General features: G+C 34.9%; 3 protein-coding genes across 8 annotated transcripts; 2 read left to right on the plus strand and 1 right to left on the minus strand.

Annotated features, from left to right (window-relative positions):
- The first annotated feature begins 939 nt into the window (after positions 1 to 939).
- LOC102610855 (hypothetical protein) lies at positions 940 to 3,097 on the plus strand. Of its 3 annotated transcripts, none has more exons than XM_006492383.4 (8): positions 940 to 1,087; positions 1,432 to 1,508; positions 1,654 to 1,719; positions 1,823 to 1,920; positions 2,006 to 2,131; positions 2,227 to 2,463; positions 2,552 to 2,617; positions 2,767 to 3,097. In XM_006492383.4, exons 2-8 carry the CDS (start codon positions 1,457 to 1,459, stop codon positions 2,917 to 2,919), a joined length of 798 nt encoding a protein of 265 aa, XP_006492446.1. In that variant the 5' UTR covers positions 940 to 1,087; positions 1,432 to 1,456; the 3' UTR covers positions 2,920 to 3,097. The 3 variants fall into 3 exon arrangements, with proteins under 3 accessions (XP_006492446.1, XP_006492445.1, XP_006492444.1); XM_006492382.4 differs by having other exon boundaries at positions 946 to 1,087; positions 1,443 to 1,508; XM_006492381.4 differs by lacking the exon at positions 940 to 1,087 and adding an exon at positions 1,181 to 1,363 and having other exon boundaries at positions 1,443 to 1,508.
- On the minus strand, positions 3,087 to 6,815 carry LOC102610362 (uncharacterized). Of its 3 annotated transcripts, none has more exons than XM_015525199.3 (7): positions 6,624 to 6,815; positions 5,116 to 5,334; positions 4,632 to 4,773; positions 4,454 to 4,545; positions 4,283 to 4,337; positions 3,927 to 4,012; positions 3,087 to 3,500 (listed from the first exon to the last, which is right to left on the minus strand). In XM_015525199.3, exons 1-7 carry the CDS (start codon positions 6,678 to 6,680, stop codon positions 3,345 to 3,347), a joined length of 807 nt encoding a protein of 268 aa, XP_015380685.1. In that variant the 5' UTR covers positions 6,681 to 6,815; the 3' UTR covers positions 3,087 to 3,344. The 3 variants fall into 3 exon arrangements, with proteins under 3 accessions (XP_015380685.1, XP_006492442.1, XP_015380686.1); XM_006492379.4 differs by having other exon boundaries at positions 4,454 to 4,542; positions 6,624 to 6,809; XM_015525200.3 differs by lacking the exon at positions 6,624 to 6,815 and adding an exon at positions 6,424 to 6,602.
- Positions 6,816 to 8,948: 2,133 nt separating this feature from the next.
- On the plus strand, positions 8,949 to 11,331 carry LOC102618481 (uncharacterized). 2 transcript variants are annotated; one of them, XM_006491385.4, is made up of 3 exons: positions 8,949 to 9,683; positions 10,374 to 10,541; positions 10,626 to 10,926. In XM_006491385.4, exons 1-3 carry the CDS (start codon positions 9,180 to 9,182, stop codon positions 10,650 to 10,652), a joined length of 699 nt encoding a protein of 232 aa, XP_006491448.2. In that variant the 5' UTR covers positions 8,949 to 9,179; the 3' UTR covers positions 10,653 to 10,926. The 2 variants fall into 2 exon arrangements, with proteins under 2 accessions (XP_006491448.2, XP_006491447.2); XM_006491384.4 differs by lacking the exon at positions 10,626 to 10,926 and adding an exon at positions 10,933 to 11,331 and having other exon boundaries at positions 8,968 to 9,683.
- The last annotated feature ends 2,542 nt before the right edge of the window (positions 11,332 to 13,873 follow it).

Consider the following 13,873-nt stretch of genomic DNA (forward strand, 5'->3'; position numbering starts at 1 on the left):
CAAAATCACATATTAACTTGTTTTATTGTAATTATTTTTTTATTTTTTTTCAAATAATGGAAGATAACATAATAAATGTTGATCAGCACCAAACAAAGATACGATCATAATTGCTAAAAGGATTGATTAAATATAAAGCTCTTAGTGTGACATTCTACATCGCTTGAAAAAGATGTGAATGGTAAGTTTTATAAGAGATCACCACCCTTCAAATAATAAGAGGTCTTTTGAGTGGACCTAAAGCTACACTAAAAATAAACATTTGAGAGTAAATAATGCGTGCGTAAGGCTCGAATCATGTTGAGAGAGTTAATTAAGAGTTCTTGAGCTGCCATGATGATGCGCATTTATTAACCAGTTTCTCCATCAGTGCATTAATGCCAAACTGAGGAATCAATTTAGAAGTTGGAACAGACAGCTAAATCCAAGCAACAGATGAGCACTTTTAGTTTGCAAAAACGAATATTTGTTTTTGATACACGTCAAGTTACACCGACATTAATTTATTATCTATTGTGGCTTTACTTAATATTCCCCGGTAACTTTCGAAAAGAATAATTCTCATATATATTCTTAAAGCTCCCCACTTGTCTATAATCTCGCCCATTTTCATTTTGGAATCGATTCCCAGTTTCTTTACTAGATTAAAAAAAAATTATACGTACATCATCCCATTTGCTTTGATTGCATTACCCCTTTGTTTGAGTCATTAATTGCAATCGAAGCATGAGTCTTGATGCATGGTTCACAAATAAAGTAAGATAAAGAGGGGTAGTCAGTCACCAACATGCATTGGATCACGCAGCATATTCTTTTTAAAATTGAAATTCAAACACACCCACTTGGGTATTAATGGGATGCATACGCCATACAGTGACCGGTAACAGAAGACATGATGACATTTTAAACAATTCAGAAAAGTAATAAAGTGAACAAACTATATGCTTGCCGCCTCACCAGATGTTTTACCGACATCATTCGCAACATTGCTTAATGGCTACGTCGTGCTTGAATTCGTATAAATAGGCAACTAAGACGCACTGCTGGTTCGTTCATCAGAGCTGTTATAATCATTTTGTAATTGAAGGTAGTGTGCTCTTGGCACCACATAATCTTTTGATGTGTTTTAGGCTGTATATTATTCTTATAGTCAGTACTAATTATTTCTATTATAATTTGTGGTTGATAAAGAGTACTGTGCTTCATTGCTTTCATCAATCACCATAATGTATGTACATGAATCTGATGAATATGCTGCCCTTTTTAAAAGGGGAAACACTAAGTTGATTTGTCCATATATTGAAAGCTTTGAGTTTTTCTCCCCTGCCCAACAACTCAAAGCACTTTCTGATGGGTTCATTAGGTCTTCGTTCTCTTTAGTTTCATCGATTTTATTCTGATTTCATTAGGTTTTGTTCCAATCTTTTGAAGCTTCCTTGCAGGTCCGGCCTTGAAGATGGATACCATGGGAAGGACAACTGCAGCCAATTACGAGTGCCTGCTCTTCGGTATGTTATAGTTTTGAACAAACATTTGTTTGAGCTTTCGTCCCGATTTCTGATCATCGGCTGTTCCAAGGCATCTAGGTGGTTGCAATTGCACAAAAATGCTCACAGAGAAGCACTAATTTGTGAAACTAAACATATTTTGCAGATTTGGATGACACTTTATACCCATTGAGCACTGGTTTTAACTTGGCCTGCCGTAGGAACATAGAAGGTAGTACCATACAATCACAACCCTGATTATGATATATTGATGTTAATACTGCTACAGGCTACAGCTATGTGAGACTTGTGACACCGAGTAATTTTGATTTTAGAGTTCATGTCGCAACACTTGCACATAGATGAAAGTGAAGTACCCAGGATGTGTTTGGAATTGTACCGGGAACACGGGACAACAATGGCCGGTCTAAAGGTAATGTATCTGGTTCTAGATTTCTATTATTATTATTATTGTTATTTTTTCAGGACAAATTGAAAGTCTCAGTATCAAATTTCAGGCTGTTGGTTATGAGTTTGACAATGATGAGTTTCATGCTTTTGTCCACGGAAAATTACCTTACGAAAAGCTGAAGCCTGATCCAGTATTAAGAAACCTTCTACTTTCCATGCCACAGCGAAAAATAGTATGTCAAACTCTGACTTGTTTCGGTTTAACAGAGAAGTTCCTCTGAATTGCACCATAACAGGGCGATTCTAAAATGATTGTTGGTGTTCCCAGATCTTCACCAATGCTGATCAGAAGCATGCAATGGAAGTTCTCGGCAGGTTGGGCTTGGAAGATTGTTTTGAAGGCATCATATGCTTTGAAACTATTAACCCCCGTCTTCAACCGGCCGACAACACGGACGGAATTGAGAACAACAGTTTCAGCTCCAACCAAAGGATCCTCTGTAAACCCTCACTGGAAGCTATTGAAACTGCTATTAGGATCGCAAATGTTGACCCAAAGAAAACAGTAATGTGTTTTCCTTTTTTAAATTATCTCGGAAAATTTTGAATATTTTATTTATAAATAAAAATACTTTCATTTTCGTCTCCTGCAGATTTTCTTTGACGACAGTGCTCGAAACATTGCAAGTGCAAAGGCAGCAGGTCTTCATACCGTGATTGTAAGTTAACCTTTTCTTTGTTACGTGTAGCAGCAAATTCAGCTTCCCGGCAACATGCATGAATCCCTGAATATATATATACATATATATATATATATATATATATGAGAGAGAGAGAGATAGTAATAAGTGAGTAAAAATTGTGGCAGGTGGGGAGCTCAGTTCCGGTGCCTCCAGCAGACCACGCCTTGAACAGCATTCACAACATCAAAGAGGCAATACCCGAAATATGGGAAGGTGAAGGAGAGCAGCTTGAGCAGGTCATTCAGCCAGCTGCAGTTGAGACCGCAGTCCTTGCATAGGTGGTGGTTTGTAAAAGTATTTTGAAGGATGAATCTTAAGATCAAACCAAACCTCTAGATTGTCTAAAGAAAATCAAATATAGTGAGGTGGCTTTATATTGCAGACAACGCTCATGTAAGTAGCCCCCGGGCACCGGGAACAACTACCAATAAATAAAAACTTGAAATTGCAAAATTAGCGCTCTGTTGTATTATTGACTGTTTACTACAAGTGGAATCTGCACATATACATTCAACCGAACAATAGTACATATTCAGCTCTACCATGAGCTTACCGAGTATTATTCTTGAGTTTCTCAGCTAATTCAACTAAGCGGAACATGCTTTCATGTAGATAACAGTTACAAAAACCATTTGGCTCCACAAAAGTGATGAATTACAAAAGTCGTATTTTATGGTTGTGGTAAGATATCAGAGCTGGCAGATCAGGCATCTAATGGTAGTTCTCCACTATTGATAATTCTACATGGCACCTTTGGGTAATCTGTCCTGCTTGTCTCTACAGATTCAAGTTTCCTCACAACGTCCATTCCATCAATGACATGTCCAAACACAACATGGCGGTTGTCCAACCATGGTGTCTACAGAATAAAAATTAACAAGATTATATACAAGATAACCAATTCGTGATACAATAACCTGTATGTCAACCATTATCGAATATTGTGATAAAAAAACCAAAAATATTATACAGTTAACCAGACAAGGCATTCAGCTCAATAATCTTGTATCTTGTGTCTTCATACTGTCTTACTGTCTTTGTGTTGATGGTGTATAAAATAATGAAGTAGACCTTCACAATTGATAGGTATAGACAACAAACAACAGCCATAGCTAAAACTCTAAGATGGTTGCCACAAATCCATCAGTTCTATCAAAGGATGATTTGGATTTTCAAATAGCCTATAAAACAATATTTTCTGATACTATGTGATCAATTTGACTGCAAAAGTGGAAGCATGAAACTAGAAATATAATCAACAAAAAAAGCAAAGCTGCCATCTCACCTTCACTGTGCAAATGAAAAATTGGCTCCCATTGGTATTAGGACCTGCATTGGCCATGCTTAATACTCCAGGTCCAACATGCTTCACTGCCAAAAGTAACCACAATATATTAGCAATCAGACTAGCTCTTCAACTGCCCCCAGGGGCTTGATCGATTGGTTTCCAAGAAACTTTATTTGGCTAGCCACCCCGAATTTAAATCTTGGGCAAAGTAAAGGGCTAAAAAATTAATTTGGGCCTCACCCACCCCTTACCTTCAAAGAAAAAGACTAGATGTTCAACTTAAATTCCAAATATCCCTACTACAGTAATGAAGATGGGGAAGAAGCACAAAACTGAGGATATTGCAAACTTACAGACAAAGCTCTCATCTTCAAAGCTGGAACCATAAATACTGATGCCTCCAGTTCCCTACAGTCAGCAAAAAACAAACAAAGTTTCTGCTCAGCAATCAGCACTACTAAATAAAGCACATATCTTGTATGCCAACAAATAAATAAGAGGTTGAAAAGAGGAACAGAGCTTACATCTCCCTCAGTGAAGTCCCCTCCCTGGATCATAAAATCTTTAATAATACGGTGGAAGGAGCATCCTTTGTAACCATATCCTTTCTCACCTGCTTGATATTTTAATATTGATGTTTATTGATGCATAGTAATTAAAAAGTCAATTCAAAAACAGGATGAACTGTTAAGCAAAGCTTACCTGTACACAGTGCACGAAAGTTCTCAGCTGTTTTCGGAACAACATCTCCAAAAAGGCCCATTACTATTCTACCTGCAGGTTTACCTCCAATATCTACGTCAAAGAAAACTTTGGTTGTCACTTTTGCTTGCAGCTCTACATCCTAAAATCAATCAAGTAAATATGTAAGGTAACAGCAGACCATCAAACACATCAGAACAGACTATAAAATTCAGAAAAAAGTTATGCCACAATGGATACAAATATATAAAATCTCAGAAGGACAATGAGAAAATTGTCAATGTAATTCATAGGAGTGAGTATTTTAAGACAGGGTTCAACATGATTTCTTACAAAGATTGTAATGGCATTACCATTACCACTCTGAAAATACTTAATAAATGCCAAAGCTACAGGCAGAGAAAAATGTTCGATCCCCTGCTTGTTAATCATACCAATAACAGACTCACTTTTGGGCTTGAATAGTTGAAAGAAATTCACTAACCTTTGCCATTGAGTTGACACAGAACATTCTTCGATACTTAACAGAAGGTGCTTTAGAAAGCTGTACGATGGGAAAGCTTGATGCATAGTGGGATCTTGATGTCAATGCTCTTCCAGACAACTTCAAAGTAGAAGCTGGGCAATGACCTGACTGCGAATTTGTAATGCTAGACGTCATAGGTAGCATACAAACATTTGCAACACCTTGGCTATAACTGCCCTGAAGTCAAAACCAATCCACAAATTAGAAACGCTAATCAAGATGAATCAAGCAGGATGAAATAAAATTCTCATTTAACCTGCTAGCTATTTAAGCAATTTTGCAGGACATATCAAGTTCGATCATTTTCTCATGCTTCTACTTTCTTAACTAAGGATTGCAATGCATATGATTCCCTGGCCTAAGCAAAGAATGTCTTAAAACTATGAATAAAGTTTATAAGAACAAAACTCTTGAATCGTTATTATTCCAAATGATCACTATGCAAATGGCACACTCTAGATTCACCATACCTCAATTCTATCTTCCATCTTATTCATCATAAGTTACATATTCTGTGCAAAATCACAAGACCTAAGTTTTGACTAATCTGTTCTAAAAAATGATGAACATTTGAAAACAATTGAAGAACTATTTCCAATTAGAGAAAACAACCCAAGGAAAAGGTCAAATTAGAATGTGACTTTGAAATAATGCTATGAATATCTTAATCTTAGTACGCCACAAAATAATGTACACCTGACCATTAAAGAAAATGAGGACATTCAGCTCTGTACGGACCACTGGCCACCTCAACGAATTGTATTTGCAAATTATAGAGCCAAGACAATGTAGAATTAGTGGAGAAAGTGAGAACTTTCCATAATTTAAGCAAATACACATGAATCATGTTTGCTAAGCTAAGTATAGCCTCAAGAAAATGAATCACGAATGTGCAAGTTGTAGACCCTACAATAATTAAAGGCCATGCGCAGATGGAATTTAAATCCAGCACCAAATGCGAGATTATAAAAATATAGTAGTCTGAACAACATCCAGGGTAAATCTGAAACTCTGAAAACTTGTATTCTGAGGAGTCAACGGGAATCATTTACTCAACTCAGTTGGCTGAACTGGATTGTTACCCATCTCTCCAGGGCTTAAGTTTTACACAGCCATATTTCAATAAAACAGTAAAGACAGAGAATTGACATATCAATGTGTGAACACTGAATGCAATTAATGAGGTGGGCCAAGTGGGAATCATCGTTCAATCAAACACGCCTAAAAAATAAACAGACCAAATACAACGAACCCAATTGGCATTACCAGAGAGTAAGAGACTTCGAGCTATTTGGGTATGTGAACATGTCTCTGAACTATCAAGGAGCGAGCATCAGCGTGTCCCAAGGTAAACTGTTTCTTGTTCAAACTTTTGTTTTTCAACGTTTTGCTTACTTGGGTTAAATGTTACATGAAATCGATTTAGAGTTACAATATAAGTAGGGTGAGATTATTGGAGTGCTAACCTGGAAAATGAGGGCGGGGCTATGCAGCCGCATCTGAGTAGAGACAGTAGAAGCCATAACAATGGATTAGGTAATAGGGGTCGCCCAAATTTGCCGCAGCTGGAGCCTGCAGCCAGTGATAACTAATAAGAAGCTTCTATTAGGTTGGAAAGCCTTTTGATTTTGTATCTTTGCTTTCTCCGACGGGTCTTTGGTTGGCGGATTTGTAAAGAACTGTTCTTCAGAAAACCCGCCCACACGATTAGACCGGCCCGGATTTGTGCAACATTTGAGGCTTTCTTCTAAATCAGCCCAATTTACTACTACTACTACTACCACCACCACCACCACTACTACTACTACTACTACTACTACTACTACTACTACTACTACTACTACTAATAATAATATAAAATATTTTATTTTAGTTATCAATTATTATATATACACAATAAAAAATATTTTATATGCATATTTATATATATATATAAATAAATTTGATTAAACATTATGTCTAATTCAGTTATTTATATTCTCATAGTAGTTTAACAATAGATTTACCAAACATATGAACTGTTTTTAAAACTCACATTACTTTTTAAAATAAATTTTACTTAACTGATTTTCCTTACAACTAATTGTTTCTATAATACAACTAACAACAATTATTTCAAAAGTTACAATTATACCAAACTGGCCCTAAGGGCCCATTTGAGATTATAACAGATTTAAAAAAGTGGAGAATAAGTAATTTTTCAAAATCATATTTTTAGAATCATTTTTATATTTAATATAATTCCATATCTATTATAAGAATCTAAAATTATCCTTATTAATTTTATTTATCACTAACTTTAAAGAGATGATGATGATGATTATTATTATTATTATTATTATTATTATTATTATTATTATTATCATTATCAAATTCAATCATTTTACATTCTTTTATCAGTTTAATAGTGAGATTTTATTAGTTTAATACTGAAATTTACTAAACATATAAATATTTTTAAAATTCACAGTACATTTAAAAATAAATTTTACCAAAAGTTTATTTGACTCTCTTCATATTTGATTACTTATACAGTACAACTAATATTAATTGTTTTAAAATTTACAGTGTTACCAAATTAGCCCTAAAACTCAATAGAAAATAAAATTTTAATATGTTTATTATAGTGTTACCAAAATTTTAATAAATTTTACCAATAGTTTATCTGACTCTCTTCATAATTGATTACTTATACATTACAACTAATATTAATTATTTTAAAAATTACAGTGTTACCAAACTAGCCCTAACAACTCAATAGAAAACAAAATTTTAATATGTTTGCAAAGCCCCATCTTTATAATCATAGTTTTATTACCATAGATAATTAACTAGTGACAAGAAATTTATTATGAGAAAGTAAAGCTTTCTATTAATTAAACTTGAAAAGTAACATTGACATTTAAACTGGAAAGTCTCCTATCCAGATGATAGGACCCTCAGTTCCTCACAACCCATAACTACTTTAGCTAAATTATGAGCAAAGGGTAGGTCTTAGGTCTTGGAGCAGTGATTAAAATTTCAAGGGGAATTTAGTTATAACTTTATAGTTATACATATATATACCTTTGTATGATAATGAAAGTTTTGATATGTATCACCTAAAAACGCGTTTTTTAAATAGATAAAATTATCTACCAAGTGAAAACGAAATTATTGTTCTACAACATTTTTGTCTACAAAAATGCGTAGATCTAATATTTTAAAGATATTTAAATTTTTGTTTAATATATCATCTAAAAATTTTTAGGAGAGTTCAATATTAGTGTCTAAAGGCTAACCACATAATTAGTTTGTCTCATTCGCACATTACTTCTATTTTTAATATATATTTTTTTAGTTTGGACATGTCATGTTGTTTATTTACCAAGTAATTATTTTTCAAAGGACCTGGTAACTTTAAATTTTAGCTCAATCAACGGAGTAACAGCAGCAACTAATTTCCTTAATAATCTCACGTTTATTGCTGTAAATTTACTAACAAGGCAAGTCTAAAATAGTTTATAAACTTTGGGTTAAACCTAATAAATCAGCTTGAGATTATGAATAGAAAGCTGGGCATAATTATAAACACTGACTTCAAAAATCGAGAGTTGCAGAAATTTCAAAAAATAAGAGAAGATATATTATCACAATGTAAAAGTACATGTGAACAAACTTAATTGCATGATTACTAAAGAATGGACCCCATTCACCACGACCTCTTTAAGTTAATTTTCTTTAAAAAAAAAAAAAGAGGATTTGGTAAGATTTTCAAAGTAGGGGCTTCACTTGTATTTCTGTCCAAGCCTCAGTTTTTGATCCAGCCCAAGCGTGTACGACGGCAGTTTCGTTTGGGATGTGGATCAAGTAGAAGGAATTGGACACAGACATTATCTTAAATTCTAAACACGTGGACACCCAAATGTCCAGACACTGCAATGATTATGATTATGAATTCTCTTGTACGGCTTGATGCCAAAACCTGGAATCTAACAACCGAATTAGAAATGTTGTTATCAACTGCAAAGTGCTAACAAAATATGCGCGCCTGTCCACTCTCATTAGACTCGTCTGGCTCTTGTCTTCTCTTCTTCCCGATCTCAAAACCAGCAACCACTGCAACCTCACACTCCACTTCTAGATTCCCATTCACTTCCACTCGTTCCTCAATTCAAAAGACCCCCCATTCTATTTTAAGTGTTTCCCCCGAGTTTAATCTTTCCCAATTCAAACGCAACGGCACCTCTTACTGTTCTAACACAAATTCGAGTGAATTAGATATAGAGGAGGAGGATGATGATGATGTTTTGTCAGAGGAGGGGTCAGGGTCACAAACACAATCGCTACATGGGGATGGTGTATGTATCGAGATAAAGAAGCTTGGGAGGAATTCGCGGCGAATTCGGTCCAAAATTGAAATTGACGCAAGTCTTGATACTGTGTGGCACATTTTGACGGATTACGAGAAGTTGGCTGACTTCGTGCCTAATCTTGCTGTCAGCCAAGTTGTTGAAAAGAATGACAACTTCGTTCGCCTTTATCAGGTATTTGTTCTCTTTATTTTCTTTTTCTCCATTCTCTATGTTATGGCAGGCAGCGGTGCCTGTTTGTTTCGGCATATTGTTATTTGTTAAAGACTCTTTTTATCGTATCACAATACACCCGTAGAGGCTTTGCTTCCAGATAATTATCCACTTTTTGTTGTTGAGGAGAGTTTGCTTAATCTTTTTCATTTCTCGAATTTTTATTCCTGTGAATTGGTTAAATTCATAAGAATTGGCTAATTCGTTAGTGTCGAAATTGATTTGAAAATGGCCTAATCATAATGGATTTTATCCCATAGGAAAAATGCTTCTTCTTAGGTTCCAACAAAACTCTAGTTCATCTAATATAGACTTTATTATTTGACTACAGAGAAGGCTTACAACCGGCCATATGTATTATATGATTTGGAGAACTGAAATGGGCTTCATGGGTCGCCAAAATGTATTTAACGCTGTTTTAATCGTCCAGGAGGGCACATTGTAGCACTTTTAAAAGTTTTTCAATTGGGATCTACAGACATTGAGTGTGCTTCTTTGTGATGTCTTATCTGCAACGTGTCATGAGAGAAATCATGGATATGGGTGTTCATGTGTATACTTTCACCTTCGTCTTTATGTCAAATTTGCTGTTAAATTTACTTTTTGGCCTTTTACTTGCATCTGTTCATGATCTTTCATTCTATTTGACAGATTGGGCAGCAGAACTTGGCATTTGGGATCAAATTTAATGCTAAGGGAGTTTTGGATTGTTATGAGAAAGATCTTGAGATTTTTCCATCTGGGAAAAAACGTGACATTGAATTTAAGATGATTGAAGGTGACTTTCAACTTTTTGAAGGAAAGTGGTCTATTGAACAGGTAACATATTCTTGTCTACAGATTATTCAAAATAATATTTTTGTGAAATTGTGTATATTTCCAAATGTTATTTAAATTCTGCAGGCTTTCACTTTTCTTTGTATGATTTAGCGTCTGGAAGGTTCGTGTAAATGGCTTAGCTGGTTCCAATCAGGAAAACCAGTAATGAAGTGTGAAGTAGCAGTAGACTTCGTGGTTGGGCCAGTGGATACATTGTTGCCAACCTCTATTTGAACCTGCATTCGAATAGTTTTCAACCATCATAATGACTGTAGAACCTTTATATAAGAAACACTATGCTTCGTAGGCTTGCATCTCATTTACCTGAATGTGATTTCATGTTTTTTCGGTTCAGATGCTAACAGTTTCAGAAAAATGTTCGGTTGTGCAGTTCAATGGAGGAAAATTTGAAGACAGCGAGTCCTTGCTTAGTCAAAAGTTTCAGACTACTCTCTCCTATTCAGTTGATGTACGACCAAAGTTGTGGTTGCCTGTTCGCCTAGTTGAAGGCAGACTCTGTAACGAGATTAAAACTAACCTTTCATGCATCCGCGAGGCAGCAAAGAAATTGATTAATGAGGCTCTGCATGCTAATTAAAGTTTTCGGCTTCTTGACCTGGTTATTTTGTGTTAAGGTCTGTATTGATGAGGATAGTATATAGTAATGAAACAACAATTCAATTTGCCCGTTAGAAGAGTCAGTGTATTGTTTTCAAGTGTTCAAAAATTAAACGGTCCAAATGAATTCTGGCAAAAGGATAAAAGAAATTTATTTCTTGCTTTCTTTTTATCTGTCCTTCCATGTTGAAAATACAAAAAGGCTGCATGATGAGCTAGTTCTTCTGTGATTATTGACCTGTTGTTACAAGGTAAAGAAGATGCTAACAAATACAGGGGAAATTTAAACTTCTGGGGAATTACTAAAGGGAAGACTCAAAGTGAGTCAGCACACCTTTATCAAAAGCAATGTCACGGAGCCCAATGCTATGGCTCCCGCAATCTATGGTGGTGTAACTGTTAACCCAAAAAGAAAAGGGGAAGTTAAGAAATGTCTCTCTATTTGGACCAAATAGAAGTAGATTTCTTGATGTCTTTGAAGCATTTGATCAAACAGTTTTAACGAGGAATTTTGAAGTAAAATTGGACCAAAAGATTCGGATCACATTGTGAAGTGGGTCCGAATAGCTTGACCCGTATGCCAGCAGTTTTGACAATTTTGGCATCCTTAAGTTGGTAAAAATTTGGTAAAATCTCAAGGACCATTATGCCTCAAACTGTTAGGAACAGCTCGTCTGGAGAGCAACAAGCTCGGTGAATTTCTCTCATTGTCCAATTAACACATCATCCTAACACGCATGATGAAGTTGAATTGAATCGCACTTAATCAGAATCAACTGTTATGATCCCACGCTTGTCATTTAAGCCACTAAAAGTGAGCGCCACGCGTTTGACAAAAATGAGCTTGTGGATTAGGTCTAGTTGACATCATACACGGCTGCCCTTTGAGTTGTCATTCAGCGGTGACTGCGGAAGTTGACAATTATAAAGAGTATGAAATTCGATATCACAAATTTAATCATGTTTTAGTTCTTGTTGTGTATTAGGTGACATAAGCAACAGTCCTATCTCATTCTCCTCTGTGTCTAGTAGCCTCAATTGAAATTTATAAGAAATATTGGCCCTACCGCCAATATTGGGCAGAGGTAAATCATTTTTTGACTCGCACGAGGAGTAAATCATTTACGGCTATGATTCATGATAATTCCACATGAGGCTGTAAAAGCAAGAACAGCATCATGGCAATGAGATCTCCGTTCTTTATGCCCAACGAAATGATTCATATTCTATGTATATGATGACACTTTTTGGCGCTTAATGCTTAGTGCTTCCGACTCTTGATCATTAATATTGCATCACTAGGCCTGTGTGATCGGATTGCCTTTTTAGGGTAGGGACTGGAGTTGAGACTCATTGGATAGACCAAAACAAACCCATTAAAATTAAATCCACAATGGCTTTAAAAACATAATCACAATTAATCATGATCTATTGCACATAATTGTCAAAACCTATGACCTTTTATCAAGTAATAATAATCAACTAACACACCATATATTTTAAGTGGATTCGGAAAAGAGAACAGATTCATCTTACATAAACCCAGTTTCATTTTATTTTATTTTTTAAATGCCCACTTTCATCTAATTATATATTTAATGTCTCACCTCAACTCTCGGCTTATCGACAAACTTCATTAATAATAATAATAATAATAATAATAATAATAGTAAATTGAACAAAAAAGAAACCCATGTTATGTAAATTGGAGAGTGGTTTGTAAGGTTGTGGGAATCAAATTAGACTTTGCGATTTGTTTAATGTTTTTTTTTTTATATATCATTAATTAATGGGAATTCCATGACTTAAGGTTTTGTTTCATTTGAAGGTAAAGGGTTTTGATAGATGAGGTCTCGGGCGCATCCATCAAATAATATTATATAATTTTGTGGGGGTTAGACTTTGGTTGGAGATGCCCACTTCACCCACTTTATTTTGTTAAAGAAATATCATTATTCTGTTGAAGATCTTAGTGTTATTTTAATTTCTCTTCTCTTGCACACAAATCTTGAAAAATAAATAAATGTTAATGGGTAATTAATTAGTTTAGAGAAATGGGAACAAAACTAATTTATTGGCGTTGAAAAAAAGAACAACTGTAGTGGTCATCATCGTCAAATGGATTTGGTTAGTCAACAAAATCAATGCATGTTACTCCTGGATTGGCCTCACTCTGCATGTTAGGCATGTCTATGCCCATTCAAAGTAAAGAAAAAAACAAATAATAATAATGAAAAATAAAGACAAGTGTTAGGCATGACCCATTATCCATTCATCGTTATGTATGCGTCTAATCTATGACCATGTCATTCATGTAATCACATTTCTCAATCCATAACAGTTTGATGCATGCAACTTGTTCAAATTGATAATCATATTATGTATGACCGTACGGGTAATTGATACGAAAACACAAATTTTGGATATAAAAATAAATTATTAAAAGACAAAAAATTTTGCACGAAACTCATCTTTTCTCTCCGTCTTATTGCTCTCCTTCTGCAAACAAAAAACCGGACGCCTCTCCACTTCATCAGGTACGACTCTCGCCTGTAGCCTGGTGGAGTTTTTTTCTTTTTTATAGTTTTCCCGATACTTATTTCTCCAGCCACTTTACAAAGGAGTTAGTTTCCACGTAGATTAAGTTTATTGCAGGTTTATTTTTATTTATTTATTTATTATGATTATTATTATTTTTTAACCTAAATCTATGT

The sequence above is a fragment of the Citrus sinensis genome, chromosome 3 (genome assembly GCF_022201045.2).
Source record: "Citrus sinensis cultivar Valencia sweet orange chromosome 3, DVS_A1.0, whole genome shotgun sequence".
Taxonomy (NCBI): Eukaryota; Viridiplantae; Streptophyta; class Magnoliopsida; order Sapindales; family Rutaceae; genus Citrus; species Citrus sinensis.

Excerpts from the sequence above, each read along its gene's own strand:
- LOC102610855 (XM_006492381.4), top strand. Across the intron at positions 1,509-1,653 it reads TTACGAGTGCCTGCTCTTCG|ATTTGGATGACACTTTATAC; the intron begins GTATGTTATAGT and ends CATATTTTGCAG. Across the intron at positions 1,720-1,822 it reads CTGCCGTAGGAACATAGAAG|AGTTCATGTCGCAACACTTG; the intron begins GTAGTACCATAC and ends TTTTGATTTTAG.
- LOC102610362 (XM_015525199.3), bottom strand. The coding sequence starts at position 6,680 with ATGGCTTCTACTGTCTCTACTCAGATGCGGCTGCATAGCCCCGCCCTC. Across the intron at positions 4,774-5,115 it reads GTGTCAACTCAATGGCAAAG|GATGTAGAGCTGCAAGCAAA; the intron begins GTTAGTGAATTT and ends GATTGATTTTAG. Across the intron at positions 3,501-3,926 it reads TTTTCATTTGCACAGTGAAG|ACACCATGGTTGGACAACCG; the intron begins GTGAGATGGCAG and ends TTTATTCTGTAG.
- LOC102618481 (XM_006491384.4), top strand. The coding sequence starts at position 9,180 with ATGCGCGCCTGTCCACTCTCATTAGACTCGTCTGGCTCTTGTCTTCTC. Across the intron at positions 9,684-10,373 it reads ACTTCGTTCGCCTTTATCAG|ATTGGGCAGCAGAACTTGGC; the intron begins GTATTTGTTCTC and ends TCTATTTGACAG. Across the intron at positions 10,542-10,932 it reads GAAAGTGGTCTATTGAACAG|TTCAATGGAGGAAAATTTGA; the intron begins GTAACATATTCT and ends TCGGTTGTGCAG.